The 16,963-nt window shown below is 42.5% G+C and overlaps 1 protein-coding gene across 2 annotated transcripts in view; it reads right to left on the bottom strand.

The window, feature by feature from the left end:
* The window catches only part of ERC2 (ELKS/RAB6-interacting/CAST family member 2), a 2,244,592-nt gene that overhangs the window by 786,077 nt on the left and 1,441,552 nt on the right, over positions 1-16,963 (bottom strand). For both annotated transcript variants that reach the window (XM_069206453.1, XM_069206452.1), the window contains one exon: positions 1,209-1,344. In XM_069206453.1, coding sequence (XP_069062554.1) covers positions 1,209-1,344 — 136 coding nt within the window. The remainder of the gene's footprint in view (positions 1-1,208; positions 1,345-16,963) is intronic.

Here is a 16,963-nt window from a genome sequence, read left to right on the forward strand (position 1 = left end):
GAATTCACTCATGTTTTCCATTAGTAATCTTGCAACTGTCACAGGTTATCTGGCCTAATTCTAGGAAGTTCTGTGAATTCCCTAAAGTGTTAAAACTTTACCCATGAGAGCATGGAACGCTGTAGGTGACTTCAGATATTTGACTGGGCTTCGAGAATTGGGGCCATTGTTTCTGATGATACCTTATTACACAAGGCTAGAATAGTAAACAAATGAAAAAGTGCTTCTTTGTGTGGTCACTACCCATTTGTGTAGATGGATGCTGGTGGTTTTTTAACTCTGTTCACTTGGGTATTGCTGTCATTGCCCCTGTTTATGTGCACTGACACCAAAACGATGGTAAAATTGGCTAATCCCCAATTGGTATATGGTGTGGGAAAATATACCAGTGGCATAAAAAAGTTAAAAAGGGTGTATGTGAATATGATTAATTTGGTTTTTCATCATTATATGGAGTTCTGGAAAATGTACGCATATTGTGAGTAACTGCACACAATGTAAAACTGGTATTTGGGGCCAGATGTATCAAAGAGTTTTACCCATTCTATGTCTATGGGAAAATGTGTTCGTACATATGGCCCTTGATGCTGTATTTTAGTGTGAAGTGTGTTCTCGCCCCACATTGGACGTGAGTATTCATTTCAGAATATACAGAATTGTGCCAAAAAACATAAGGACTGTATATTACAGCCACTCACACTTTGTCAGTCATATTGCTCCCAAGCATTTGAAGTACTTTGTTTTAATTGTATTTAATTGACATGGCTTAATAGCAGAATTTCAGGAATTTCGCACAACAAAAGTAACATGAAATTGCCCAAATTACACTAATTATTCTGCATAATGCAACTTTTGCATAGGCCTAGTTAAATGTCACCTGTTTGTAGAAGCACCTAGTATGTCATTCATTAAGGTGAGAAGGAAAACATGGCCTAACACTGCAGGCTTGCATGTGTAGCCTGACTCCTGCAGCTTTCAAACCTACAGGAAGACCTGTCAAAATAAACCCTTTGACAGGATGTATTATACATATTTAGTTCAATAATTCTAAATGTGTTGTATCGGTATGGGAACACACATGTTCACCCAATCTTCATGGTCCTTACATATTCCATGTCTTTAACAGTACAATATTATGTTGAAAATAATATTTTGCTTTAAACGTTGGTCAATTGACCACATATTTTCTGTGTTTTTTTGTTTCTCACCTGAAGGTGCTGCGAGTTGTCCATCATATTATCATCTCTTCTGCGAACATCATCCATTAACTGAGCATTTTTCTTCTTCTCCATCTGTTGGTTGTGCTTTAGGTTGGTTACTTTCTTATTTTGGTCTTTCATGTGCCTACAAATGCATGCAATGCAAATTAAGTCACAGTGTAAAATGATAACTTTCACATTGAAATGCGGATGTGAGCTAAATGCATTTTGGAAAATGATTCAACTCTTAAGATAATCAGCATTGCCAATACCATTAACGGAATCAACATATTACAAAGGTAGGTTTGTATCTTTGTATCTATTCTGGAACATAACTTTGGCAACAGCAAAAAGGGTATTATTTCAAATTAGCAATACACAAATTCTTAATGGTTGCCTAATGTATGCATCAAAGTCTCAGCAGTTCAGGTAATCTCCTTTCTTTCTAGGTAAAAAGTGGAAGAACACCTAGCTAATGTCCTCTGTGTGGGAATTGTTCTTTGTTTATTATTTGGTCTCTGTTAGATAGCTTTGGTTGAAGTCATTTTTGAAGACCCAAGATGTGTGATAAATGCAACAGGTTCTTCATTTCTGCAAATCTAAAGTCCATCCTCATACACCTTTTGCAGGTTCAAGATACACTTCAAAGAGAGTATTAATACAGTTAGTACTCTACACATGCTCCATTTACATTATCTGAAAGCTCTATATCGTCACAGGATTAATTTGTTCATAAAATGGCACTCTCCAAGTACTAGCAATTCAATTCATTTATCATCCTAATTTTATCCTTCCTTCCATATAATGGTTGTTTGTAAGAGGTTTTTTTTTTATTGCACTGATAAATTGTGATCTGTCTAGAAGTGTACATCGGCTAAACAACATAAGCACAAAATGTTCCAGGTCTATGAATTATGTTTTGAGGCAGTGTTTTGCCCTTTTCACCTGTCGGCATAGGGTTTTTTAAACTTAATTGCATAGTATGGTAATCAATTGTCTGTTTACTATGTCAGTAGAGGTCGGACTCATTGTAAGTCAGTGAGTGGTGACCACTTAAAAGATGTCTGGGTGCAGTCTCTTTAAAGTGACACGCCCGTCATAGTCTGGCCTATCATTCCAAGCTTGAAAACCCCTAGGCCAGCAGGACACACAGGGCAAAACATACATTTAGTGCCTTTATCTTTTGGGGAATATACCATCAAGCACTGGACCAGAAAAGTGCAAAGACAAATAAATACAATCTAAAGAAAATTCGGAAGTGTTGTATTTTTATACCTACAGACATTGTACTCATTCTTGTGTACTTCTCATGTAATCTGCTACATTACCTATGTATGTTGTATGCATACAACTGTAAAACCATATTTTAAAATCTTGCCTAAACCCCAGTCAGACAGATGTTTCTTATGTAGAGCAGTCTGTAGCACAGATGACAAGTCTGCAAAAGCAGACAGTAAAAACCCTACATCTAGCATAAAATAGTAAACAATATTTTTATGACGTCCTTGTTCCTGGTCCAACCATTCCTTTATAATTGGACTTCCATCAAGTATTTAGCACAAACCTATATTTGTTATTATTTTAGTTTGACTACCAGTTTTTTTGGTAGTGTTTGCACCATGCTGTAACCGGATGCTCAATTCCCTAAAGCACAGTGGTTATCTTTCTCATCTATATGCAAACATAATGTTGCCTGCAGCTAAGATTACCATGTTCTGAATGCTTCCCCATGTTTATTTATGGATTCCGCTGTAACTTATTCCAAAAGCTTATGATTTTGATCAATGAAAACTTGCTGTGGTCTGTTCATCAAAGCAACGATGTAAGTAGGCTTAACTTGTGAAACCAGGCAGATTGCTATCGCGAACATGCTGAACCGCCCCACCAGAGCCTAGCGAGTGCCATTGTTGTGCATTTTAGACAGACCTCATCTACTCCATAAATCACCAGGGAGGCTACTTATAACTACCTTTATGTTCTGTTTTCTGAGATTTATATCTGAACATGTTAATCAACCAGTTTAGGCAGAGAAGGACATCAGTATATACCATAGTACATTTCAATGACTTGAATAGTCTACATGACCATGAAGCTATGATAATAAAGTTACCTGGTTTCATTAAATGTTAACATAGGCCTTCAGTACAGATACATCAGAAAATCATAATAATTATCAAATAAACTATGTTTTAAGTCACAAAGATTTTATTCCACTCCCTAAGAAGTCTTTCCATTGATGAGCTACAAAATAGCTACAAACAATACTACTTGTGCAGCTTACTAACTTTCCTGGGTTTCCTCTCTTCATTGTCTAACAGAATATTGAAGAACAAAATATCGTGTGAGCAGAATATCATGTCAGAAATGTTGAGGATCAAAATATCAAGAAGGTAAGTGCAATTCTTAACTCCACGTCTACATACCGTAAAGATATATATATATAAATATATGTATATATACGCACACATATATATATATATATACGCGCACACACACACACACACACACACACACATATATATATATATATAGATATATACATATACACATACATATATAAACTTATATATATAGTTAAGTATAGTTAAAGTTACCCATGGAAACTTACCTTCATGATACTTTTGTCCTCGATATTCTTGACATGATAATTTGTCCACACAATATTTTTCTCTGATATTTTGTGCAAACACCCCTTTCTCTTCACACTGCTTTACAGGAATTCTTGAAAGAAAGACAATCACTACTAATGCTGTATGAGTTTTTTGGGGCAGATTTACAAAAATATTGTGCAGCAAAGTACAGCCGCCAAAGTTATCACACTGTGTGGTACTCTGGGAAAGAATGGCACACAGCCATATTTAAAAAAGTTCGGCCTGCTACTTTTTCTCTTCCCCTGGGCTGGCGCACAGGCTTCCATGGTGTGAACATGTGTGTGTGTGCTATCTAGCAGAGATTTTGTACTAGGAAGGTGCCCTCCAATAGAAAATCTTATGCCTAGACATTTTATTTAAAATTTCACAAATGGGATGTGTACTGTACAGTGCAACAGACATGCAATATGTGAACCATAAGGAGAAACAAAAACATTTTCGATAATTTGCTCGTGATTCACGGAAGCCTGATATAACAATTTTAATAGATAGGGCTATGTGTCATAACCATGGATGGTTGCCCTGGAAGCCTGCCCTGGAAGGCAAAGTGCCACCATGTGATACCCCACTCATACAAATTAGCGCACAGCGGGACACAACATTATTTGAACTGAAAAAAGGGCATTTAAGACCATATCAAGACTTTGCAGAAGCACCAATACTTGATAACCCTTTGTATTTTTGATTTGTTGGGGGTTTAAACTGCTATGAAGCCAAAGTCTGTGCCTTATCCAGTTCCATGTGTGATTTTTTATATGCGGAGGTTCTTATGTTGGAGGCTGCTGGTTTTCAGCTGCAGTTATGACTTTTTTGTGATCCAAGCCTAATTTTAGTCTTTTGAGGAATTGGGTGATTTGATTATTAGTAGGAAAGCTTTCTAAACTCTTGGTGCAGCTACTGGCAATTATTTTATAGCTTTAACTCAAAATTCCCATAAGAACAAATTTGATAGACCATAATAACAGACACATCCACTACAGCTCAAATTAACTATATAGCCAGCAATATTTTTGTATCTAACACTCACAGAATAAATTTAACCAGCTGGGCAAATGACAAGGCCTTCACCACACATATATAGAAACTATACAACAGCAAACCAAAGAATAAGACACATTCATCTGTTAATCCACTCCTACTAACAAACTACCGGCGATAAAACCCAACAATCATCTAATTGCCAAAACACAGTCCCTAACAGCAGCTCCCCGTCTGTATGGGCTGGGGATCCATAAACCTCTACCTTTTTCCTGATGTGTAGAGTATCTGTCAGGCTGAACAAAAGTCAGCCTGACAGATACTCTTCTGGTTCAGGTCAGGCAGCCAGGAGTTGGACATGCACTAAATGCGCAGACTCCTGGTTGTCTGAGCTGAACTTTACTGGGCTAAAGAAGTCACAGCCCTGTGGGAGTGACCTCTTCAGCCAGCAAAGGTGCATGGAGGCCTTCCCCCTCAAAATGAAGGGGAATGTCACCAATTGCTTCGGACCTGGGCACTTCAGTTTTAAGCCCTAAAGTGCAGAGGGCCAAGTGTCAATCAATGACACCTAGTCACAGAGTGGGGTGGAGTCGGCAGTCTCACTGACCCCATCCCACTCTGTGACGATTTGTGACTGCTGCCTTCCCTCAATGGCTGACTTTACTCCAGCCTATGAGGGAAGGCAGCAGTCCCAACCCTCCTGTGATCTCAGAGGCTTCCCTGTAGGAGCTGCTGAGTTAAGTTTTATATTTGTTTTAGCGTTTGGTGCGTGCATGCGTATCTGATTGTATATGTATTTTATAGTGAGTGTTGAATGGGTGAGCGCGTGTGTGAATGAATGGGTGTGAGTGTGTGGTGTGTAATGTTCTCCCTCCTCTACCCCCTCCCTCTTAAAATACCAGCTGCCACTGGTCCTTAGGATGAACAAGAACACAATATCAGGACACATCATTCTCTGGACAATTAGAGTTCAGTCTGCAAGGAAATGCTGTAATGTCAGCTAATGGGAGATGTCCATTCTATGGAATATGATTACAAAAACAACATGCCTCCACAGAATTTCATTGTTGAATGCCATCCCTTTTAAACATTTTCATTTATACCATGCTCAGCCAATGTACATTTCTGAGGTTTAGGATTTTGTGAGAGAATTATTCGCTGCATGGAGCAATTTATGCGTTTTTTAGTTAACAGGCTAATATGTGTTTCACTTGAGACAATAATGCTTCTTTGTTAGTGGTAGCTCATTTGTGTGGCTTGTTTTATTTGCTGCATGAGGACTCACATGATAGCTGTTATGTGGAGTAAGGCATGGTGTAGGTTCTTTCTGATAGGTAAAGGGAATATATGAAGATGGCATTTCCCTTAAGTAACTGAAGGCCATATGTACAAAAACATTTATCAGCGGAATCGGGCAGATTCCTACTGCAAAAATGCTTTTTCACACATACAAAACACAAATTGCGATTCAGTAACATGTTACCGAATTGTGCTTTGTGTTTAGCAGTTTGAAAGTGGGCGTGTTTAGGTCGCGCACAAATACAGAATAGCAGTGCTGTGTATGACTGTTTTGCAATTGAATTACAGTCGTAAAGCGACCCTTTCCGCTTAGGGAATGTTGAAACAAATACTTTTTAAGAGTAGGCAGTGGCCTAAGAGACCACTGCCTACTATTAAACAAGCATTTGCAATGCAATGGGTCTCGCATTTGCTCAAGTTAAAGCTATTAGTATTGTAAATTCCTAACTGGACTTTTCTTGCCACACAAACTGAAAAGAAAAAGTAAAACAGTTGACACAAGTGAACCAATTCAAAGTGCCACCGTGAGCGTGAAGGAGACCCACAAAAGGAAAAAAGAAGTTTGCTCGCAGTCAAAGTTATTGGAAAACGTGCAATTAGCCATCTAAGAGGGTCCATGGCCAAGGTGGTAACAAAACTGCCCCATGGAAGGACAAACGTAAAGCATTTACCACGAAAACAAAGTATTTTTGAAAGGCAAGCTCATGAACAAGTGATAGTGATGGGCCTGCGGTGGGCGTGGTTAAAAGCTCAGATACATACCAACATGTTGGAAAATGCTCGGCATAAAAATGTGGGATATGCGTAAGGCTGAATTTTAGAATGAAATACAGGTCGAAATTTTAGTTGGGAAAAATGTAAATTAGTTCGATATATGGACAATCTTTATTTTGGAGTCCATGTTTTTGCAAATGATGCTTAAGCAGTTTACATTTTCACATAGCACTGACAAAAAGTTCTGTGCAATAACAGTGAAGACGGGACACACAGCACAGTATTGCACGTAATTTGCTCACTGGTACACATGAAAAAAATTAATGTCAGCAGTACCTATGCTGACCAGAGAGATTGGTGCACCAAGTAGGGGAAGAATATGCCTATTTCTCAATGCAATACCTGTATGCATTAATAAAAACACAAGCCTCAAGGTGGAATGTAAACAGATTTGTTTCAGATTCTCAGTCATTCCATTAAAGTTCAGTGAGTAATTTAGTGCAAGTATACTAAAAGGTTGCCAAGTAAAGTTGGAAAGGGATAGGGCACGCCATATCTCAAAGGAGAACTGATCTTCATCTCTGCCTCTCCTCTTACACTGAAACAACATTTCTAGATTAATATTTGTGACCTACAGCAATCAGCACTTGGAAACTGAAACAACAAATACTCGAACTATTAACCTTCCAAAGATCCCTTGTGAACAAATATTCATAAACATAATAACCACGAAAAATCTGCTCAAAGTGAACTACCCTACTGTACTCTACCTTTGTTATAAAGACTTGTGGCCTTGAAAATGAAACTATGTTGTCGTATTAGCTCAACATGTGTATCAGACACACTTATTTCTAAAGATTACTCTGTCATCAACGAAAAAGCATCAGATTAGTAGAGAGTGTGGCTCTCTAAGTGCTAGCCATGGCCACTCAGGAGCAAGCATTAGAGCTGGACTCACTATAGCGAGGACAGGGAAACCCAGCCATAAGTTGAAGGATTGGGGACTATTTTTTGTCTTTGAGTGTGCTTACGGATCCTCAAACCACTCAGCCCCAAATGCCGCAAAAGTGATTAGTGCAACATTTTCTTATAAACATAAGCATGATTTGTTGAATGGAAGAACGAACAAATGAGTTTATGAACGGAAGGCATTTTGCATAGACCTCTGGTGACTTCAGACACTATCCTGGTTGCATTTAGTACTGTGTTAAAAAATTGGAGTATATTATGAGTTTCTCTTCACGAATTCTTTTAAATCCTATGGGTTTTGTAGCAAATATGTTCGGAAAATTATGCTATACAATGAACTGTTTACGCTCTTTTTTGAAAAAATAATTTGTCGGTTTATAACCCTACCACTTACAAAGGCACCTTTTGATTGGTAATCGAACTTGGTGCACATAAGGTGGCTAATACAACATTTTACTAAGTCTGGTTTTAGGTCCATGGCCTGTCCTGAGAAACGTTCCGTCAGGGCATTGATTCAGACCTGAATTCGAGATATTATCAGATTAATAACAGCTGCAGATCAGTATCTACATCTAGCTTATCTAGACACAGTATCCTGTTCAGCAAACTCTACATTTTTGATGAGGAAGAATGGTTGTAAATAAAATTGATTTTCACAAATAGACCTGGGAAAAAGGTGAAAAATATATATTTTTTTAACAATTATTATTAAACCCAGTGCAAAGGCCAATCTAGATTCTTGATGAATTTATTTGAAATGCAACTTTTATAAATTGTATTTCTGTTGCCAGAGTACATATGGCATTAAATCCAGTTCTGAAGGTAGCCCTTCGAACTTGACTGGAATACACATCCCACAACACGTATGATTATCTGACCTCCTGAAGGACCAAGCAGCTGCCTCGGGGGACAGGAGACTGAAGTTGTGTCAGCAGCAACCACCTAGCAGGGATGACTCATCCGGGAAGGGGCAGGAACAAATGACAACTCGAAGAACTGCCACAGGAGCTCTCCCTTTGAAGTATAGATCTCAAATGTGGGTCCTAGGAGCTCACATTATTATTTCCCCAGAGCATCTTAAAAAACATGTGTTGGTACTCCAGGCAGAAGGCTCCCTAATTTCAACATGCAACCTGGTTCGTGTAAAGAGAAGGTGGCTAGGGAAATCGTTGGAAAAGTTGCAGCAGGTAACGAAAGGAAGTGCTGCAAAAGGAGGAGAGTTTTTCAGTGGGAAAGTTACCAGGACTGGGTGTAGGGAATCCTTACTAATGCCTAAGATATGAATGTCTCCTCGCCGCCACCACCTTAGGATATTCCTGGACCTCAACAAAAATCAAGTAGAAGAAATAAGGATCTGCCCGGTTGGTAGGGAAAGAAGATGAAAAGACTCATGAGCCCTCAAATAATCAGGCAATTGAACTTCTAGAAGGGTTACGTCAGTCTTTCTAAAGTGGGTATGCAAAATGTGAAAGGGCTGCCTGCTCTTAAGAAGTCCTAGGTCAACACTTGTGGTTGAAGCCAGAAAGAGTCCTAAATTTAGAGAGAATTTGGGTCATATTTATCATTCCGTCATGCATAGCAACACAGCAAGCCATCTTGCTGTGCTGTGCTGTATGAAAGGGTAGGGGCAGGAATGCACCATATTTACCATTATACAACACATTCTTGTAGTTTCCAAGCACTGGTCCCCTTTTGGCAGCATAGCACCAATGCAGGCACATTTGCTTTATGAGGCAAGGGTGCCTGCTTTGTAGGCAGGATCATTTTTGTGCAGGAAGAATTGCCTTCATGCACCAAAAAAGGGAAATGTCCTTTACGCCGACTTTTTTATAACGAAGTCCTGGTTAACGAAAGCAGAACAATGTTTTCTTTAACCACGACTTCGTTATTTTGTGCTTTAACCACGCATGTCCTGAACAACGAACATGCGTGGTTAAGTAACAAACAAGGGAGTCGGCTGAGGAGGACAACGCAGATGACGAGGCGACGACTCAGGTAAGTGGGGGGTTTTAGGTTTTGGGGCAGGGGTGGGGGGTTGGGGGGTTTTAGGTTTTGGAGCGGGGTTGGGGGCGGGGTGTTTTTGGTTTTGGGGCGGGGGTGGGGGGTCAGGGTGTTTTAGGTTTTGGGGTGGGGTTGGGGGGGTGGGGCGTTTTTGGTTTTGGGGAGGGGGTGGAGGTCAGGGGGTTTTAGGTTTTGGGGTGGGGTTAGGGGGGTGGGGCGTTTTAGGTTTTGGGGAGGGGGTGGGGGGTCAGGGGGTTTTAGGTTTTGGGGTGGGGTTGGGGGGGTGGGGCGTTTTAGGTTTTGGGGAGGGGGTGGGGGTCAGGGGGTTTTAGGTTTTGGGGTGGGGTTGGGGGGGTGGGGCGTTTTAGGTTTTGGGGAGGGGGTGAGGGGTCAGGGGGTTTTGGGGTGGGAATGGGGGGTGGGGCGTTTTAGGTTTTGGGGAGGGGGTGGGGGTTGGGGGTTTTAGGTTTTGGGGTGGGGTTGTGGGGTGGGGTGTTTTAGGTTTTGGCGAGGGGGTGAGGGGTCAGGGGTTTTAGATTTTGGGGTGGGGTTGGTGGGTGGGGCGTTTTTGGTTTGGGGCGGGGGTGGGGAGTCAGGGGGTTTTAGGTTTTGGGGTGGGGTTGGGGGGGTGGGGCATTTTAGGTTTTGGGGAGGAGGGTCAGGGGGTTTTAGGTTTTGGGGTGGGGTTGGGGGGGTGGGGCGTTTTTGGTTTTGGGGAGGGGGTCAGGGGGTTTTAGGTTTTAGGGTGGGGTTGGGGGTGGGGCGTTTTTGGTTTTTGGGAGGGGTGGGGGTCAAGGGATTTTAAGTTTTGGGGTGGGCTTGGGGGGGTGGGGCGTTTTAGGTTTTGGGGAGGGGGTCAGGGGGTTTTAGGTTTTGGGGTGGGGTTGGGGCGTTTTTGGTTTTGGGGAGGGGGTGGGGGTCAAGGGGTTTTAAGTTTTGGGGTGGGCTTGGGGGGGTGGGGCGTTTTAGGTTTTGGGGAGGGGGTGGGGGGTCAGGGGGTTTTAGGTTTTGGGGTGGGGTTGTGGGGGTGGGGCGTTTTTGGTTTTGGGGAGGGGGTGGGGGGTCAGGGGGTTTTAGGTTTTGGGGTGAGGTTGGGGGATGGGGCGTTTTAGGTTTTGGGGCAGGGGTGGGGGGTCAGGGGGTTTTAGGTTTTGGGGTGGGGTTGGGGGGTTGGTGTGAGGTATGCAGGATCAATGGGTGCCTGTTTCTAATGCCTTTACCAGGAATGCCTTTACAACGAAATATTGTTGTTAAGGCATTCGTGGTAAAGGCATTAGTAGTAACAACGAGGTCGGTGTTCCGACCTCGTTGTTCAGGCACTCGTTGTTTTGGCAGTCGGCGTTCCGTCGAACAACCACCAAAAAAAACCCTGAGAGGCATTTTCCTCATCCTATGTATGCTGCAGAATAATATTTCTCCTTATTACACCTCATCTGGCGAGACATTCCATTTGGACGCATTCCCATGTCTACTACTAACGGTAAATCTGGAAATACGCCAAATTCCATGGGTGGATACATGGGAACACCCGTGCTCCACCCATGGAATGCCTTCCCTGAAGCAGAGTAACGCAAGACAACGATTTGCTCTGCCTTCAGGGCATTTATGAAGGCATACAAGGTGGCTTTCCATGGCTTGATAAATCTCCCTTAGGTTTTTTATCACACTTGCACCCTCTAGTGTGGCAAAGAGGCAATGCAAAACATTGATAAGTGTGACCCTTAGGGCCATATTTATACACCGTTTGCGCCGGATTTGCGTCGTTTTTTTTTACGCAAATTCGACGCAAAACAAACTCCATATTTATACTCTGGCGTTAGACGCGTCTAGCGCCAAAGTCCATGGAGTTTGCGTCATTTTTTAGCGTGGACACCTACTTTGCGTTAATGATATGCAAGGTAGGCGTTCCCGTCTAAAAAATTGACTCCGAGGCATGTGTGCCGTATTTACACTCCCGGGCAAAAATGACGCCGCTTTTGCGTCGTTTTTTAGCGCCTGGTCAGGGCAGGCGTTAAGGGACCTGTGGGCTCGGAAGGAGCCCAGAGGTGCCCTCCCATGCCCCCAGGGACCCCCCCTGTCACCCTTGCCCACCCCAGGAGGACGCCTAAGGATGGAGGGACCCATCCCAGGGAACATAAGGTAAGTTCAGGTAAGTAATTTTTTTTTTTTTTTATGTGGCATAGGGGGGCCTGATTTGTGCCCCCTACATGCCACTATGCCCAATGACCATGCCCAGGGGACATAAGTCCCCTGGGCATGGCCATTGGGCAAGGGGGCATGACTCCTGTCTTTGCTAAGACAGGAGTCATTTCAAAGGGGGTTGGGAGTAAAAAAAAATGACGCAAATCGGGTTGAGGCGAAAATGTTGCCTCAGCCTGACTTGCCCCATTTTTTGGCGCCCAAGCTCCATATTCCCCTACGCCGGCGCTGCCTGGTGTACGTCATTTTTTTTTACGCACACCAGGCAGCTCCGCCGGCTAACGTCATTGAATAAATACGGCGCCCGCATGGTGCTTCAGAATGGCGTTAGCCGGCGTTAGATTTTTTTACGCACAACTGCGTTGGCGCAGTTGTGCGTCGAAAAGTATAAATATGGCCCTTAGTGTTTAGAAGTCTGTCCTACTGGACTTGGAGGCTGTAGAGCAAACAAGAATTGACTTTCCCAGCAGCAAAAGATCTTTTGTGACTTTGGGCCTGATTTCTATGTTCAAGGTAAGGCTACTCCTTTGCAACAGCGATGGATTATCCTTCTGCCAACATAATGGTCTGTTCATCTGATCTAAAAGTTGGCGGACCATCGGTGTGGCTATGGGGGTGACTACTCCGGCACAGCCATAGCCAAATCTCTCCGACGGCCCGATGGATCAATGGATGTTGAAGAAATAGCTATATGTCTGCTCATCCAATCAGGATGACCAGACATTTAGCCATTCATTATTGTGTGTTGCTTCCAAGCAAACCCTGAAGGACAGTAAAATGCTAACAATGCTCTTCCTGCCATGGGAGATGACTCCGATAGCAAAGGTGGCATTATTTTATTTAATTTTTTTTTCAATAAATTGCTGTTTCTGGATTTATGTTTAGAAAATATAAAAAAAGAAAACTATTTGGTGCAGGGCTGCATCATGCTGACTCAGCCCTGCACCAAACAGCAAAAAGCATTGGCAGGAGCTGCCATGGCGGTGGTTCCTGCCAGTACATTATAAATAACTGCCTGCTTGCCAGTCATTTATAAATTTGGTGAATGGTCCCTCCTCCATATGGGTGGAGTAATATACTCTGACCCATGGCGGAACGACGGGCCATCTGCCAAATAATAAATCAGACCCTTAGTCATGTTTTTGCCCTCCGGAGAACCTGGATGAGTTGCTGAGATAAACCTGGGAGGGTGCACTCACTGTAATTTGACCAATGGGTCATGGGAGTCGAAATACTTGCATGAGCAATTCTATGTTGTGTTTTTTGCAACAATTAATTTTCACTTTTGCATCACATCTGCCTTTCCAGTAATTATCTCTGAATGGGAGTGGCTCCCCCTTTCAGACACTTGAAAATGAGCAGCTGCAGAAAGCAGCTGAACATTGCTGTCTTCATGGGTTAACCATAATTATCTATTTGCTATCTATGAACTGGGACATTTTGCTTGATCATAGTGCATAGACCCCTGAAAAAGAATGCATTTCAGTGCCAAATTTGGTGTGCTTAGACTTCAGGGAGACTTCTTTATTTTAACATTTGTAATGTTTTGCTTGTTCTATATGTTCTAAAAACTAAATGAATAAAAACATTGCACACTTGCAAGGCCAGACCTACTGGCTTTTAGAATAGTTATTTTATTTACAGTCCTATATATTTGATAAAGCACACACTAATTGCTTCAACAAAAAACGTCCTGTTTGTGAAAACTGTAATGATCGGGTGCTAGCTTTCCGCCTACATAGGCCCATATTTATACTTTTTTTGCGCTACATTAGCATCATTTACAGAATATAATTGTATTTTGTATGTTTGCGCCACATTTGCGTCAAAAAGTAACACAAATGCGCGCTAAAAAGTATAAATATGGGCCATAGTGTGGTTTGCTTGTGGTGATGGCACAAATGTTTAAATTGTCAGTTTATGCTAGTCCACAGCAAGAAATTAGAATAATGCCTGTAAGCGTTTTTGAGCACAGCCTTTGTAATTCTCTTTCATTACACAGTGAACCATGACCCTGTCTTAAGTAGATAAACACTGAAATTATTGTCTGCTTTAAGCAGGAAGTGATTCAAAAAGTTCAATGCAGATATGCCAGTAGCCAAAAAAGTCAAACAAGAAGCATTTTAATTGGTGTGCAAATTACCATGTAAGAGGAAATCCAAAATGTTTGTACTCTTATCCATACGTTTAGAGTTTGAGATTAACACACTAGTCATATTTAAGAAGCACAGTATTACTCCTGGATTTACACTGGGACAGTGCAAACAAATACTTTAAAGTCTTCAACTCAAATTTTTTAATAGTTTTGGTAAGACCGTAACAAACATTTTATACATCTACAACATTTACACAAAATAAAGTAAAAACAGAATGCTTAAAAGAGATCGAGAAAGCAGTTTTAAGAGACAAGTACTGAACCACAGCAGCTCATCACTTCCTGTGCTGGCAGGGTCACGTTGAGAAATACAGGGGCCTGTGATCTAGGATCCCTTGGGGCTGCTTCTCGAGGACCCCAGCCCTCCTCTAGCTGTTGCACGTCGGGGGCTGGACTGACCAAAAGAGACATGGGTGGAACTGCTGACACCGGGTCAAAGTTGCAGGGGCTATGTCTCTGACGGTCTCTTTAACTCTAAAGGGTTGTAGCTTCGCCAGTACATCACACAGTTGTTTCCTCTCATGAGATGACTGAAGGCCCACTCGATGGACCCTGTCTAGCTTAATATTCAGAGATGTGTCTCTGAGCAGTTCTAAAAATAAGCCACTTACAAAGGCTCCCAAATGTGGGCCTTCGTTCCTTTTTCCAGGTCTCGGACCCATATGTTTTCACGTCTTGATCTATTTTCAAGATCTTCATGCTTAAAAAGAGACACCTGCAGCTGGGAGCAAAAGGCTGGCCGGTGTGTCATTCCACTTCAAGCATTTTAGAATCAAGACTTACTACTCTTGTGCCCACTGAGTCCAAATCTTGTAAAAGAGAGGTGAGTTTACTATTAAGAGTTTCCAATGAAGAGGCTAAATCCACTTTAAGCTCCTTTTTTAAGTCTTTCAGGGACGCAAGTAGGTCTTCTTTAGTGAGAGACATGATATTACCCATGGGTGGCACCGGTGGGGTGTTTCATGTCTCTGCTGTGGTGAAATAATTGGAAACTCTATTGAGCTGTTGCTTCTTCAGAGGCATAAAGACAGCCAATTCAGCTTATGGGTACTGCTCGACAATGAGTACAGGTGCAGTGCCCTCAACTCATGGTGTCAGTCCTTCACCAAAGCATAGTTATAACATGAGGGCAGAACTATCCATAGGGTTTGAGGCTGCCTGTCCAGGGGTGCCACCCACCATGCTGTTCTATTTAGTGGACAGTTGGGCACCCATCTAAATAAACATTGCTGGTTGCTTCTCTCAAGGAAGAGGATTGTAGTATCTAACTGGGGCATCCATACTATAGTCCCCACTGGAGCTCATTTCAGAGCTTGAAGTCTCTTACCCCTCAAGGGAATGCTGTGTGGGCAGCTGGTAGATGTAGGAAGAAGAGACTCTGGGTGGCCTGTGGTCAATCTTATGGAGTATTGGTGCCTTGCTAGCCACCCCTCAGCCCCTCATAATCAAATGTCTTCAATGGGACACCCTAGGTTCAAAACACCACCCTTACAGTGGAAGGTGCTAGCCCCCTATCAATCCGCCATCTTGGAGTCAGGGATCAGTTGGTAAACACGTTATAGAGCAGGGCCCTTGCTTGTGGGATGTGCATGTGGTGGCACCAGGGCCTCCGTGGGTGATGTATCATCATGAGGGTGCTGAGGTAGCCTCTCAATCCCAAACCCGTATCCTCCGGTTCCATTGAATTGCCACTTCAAGGTCAAGCATGACGTCCAGGCAGTCCCTGGGGCCTCTGTAACTCAGTTAAAGTCTATATTCCTGGGGGGGGGGGCATTAACTTCTCGTCTAGCCCCCCACTCCACGAGATGGAGCACCTGGACTGAGGAGTCCTAATGCGCTGCCTCCCCTGGGTGGACAGAGGCCATCAGGTGGGATCATAGGCATGCCCGGTGTCTGGCGCCTCACTTACTTGGCTTCTTGGGGCTCTTGGGGATATTGTCTCACCTCAGGTACGAGACTGAGTGGAGCGGCATTGCATGATGGGTTCAGGTTTGTTGAGGTGCCGGACGCCTTGTCATTGATGATTGCATTCTCTATTCTGAGGCTGTCATGCCGTCAGGTTGTCTCTGAAGGTCAACGCCACAATCGTCTTAGTGCAGCCTTTCATGGGGTAAATCACACTCCGGGTCACCGTTATCGCTGCCTTAACCCTGTGCCGGCCTTCAGTGTCAAAATCAGGACATCCACTGAGGTAGTGCCTTAACTTTACACCAATATGCTGCGAAGTCACCATGCATCAAGTCCACTAAGCCAGAGAGTTATTGAATCTGATGTCAGAAGTATATACACAAGTATGCAAGGCCATCAATAATAACAAACATGCAGTATACACAATGTATTACATTTTGCAGAGCAAAACAAATCATATGAAACACAACAATGTGCAAGAGTATGAAATAGCGGGGGGAGAAGATGACAGGTCTAGGTTTCAAATACTTTAGATATAATACTGACTCTTCATCAAGAATGCAGAATTGATAAATATACAAAGTTAAATGAAGTACTGATTCTCAGATGAGGAAGTCACAATTTTGTGGTTATGGTAAAGAAATTGTCACATTATTGGGTACAAACGAGGTTTACCTCTCAGCAATCACCATAAAAATACTGCCACCTACTGAAGGTACATGAGGGATACATGGCTACATGTTCTCTTAGTGCATGAACAGAATTGCACTAGGCATTGTATCCTCAGGTATTTCCTGCTGTCATATCTCTCACCTACTATGGGAATAAATGCTTCAGATCAACATTGAGTATTTAAAAACTTGGAGTAAATTGTGTCAATTTGTTTCTCT

The sequence above is a fragment of the Pleurodeles waltl genome, chromosome 9 (assembly GCF_031143425.1).
Source record: "Pleurodeles waltl isolate 20211129_DDA chromosome 9, aPleWal1.hap1.20221129, whole genome shotgun sequence".
Lineage (NCBI taxonomy): Eukaryota > Metazoa > Chordata > Amphibia > Caudata > Salamandridae > Pleurodeles > Pleurodeles waltl.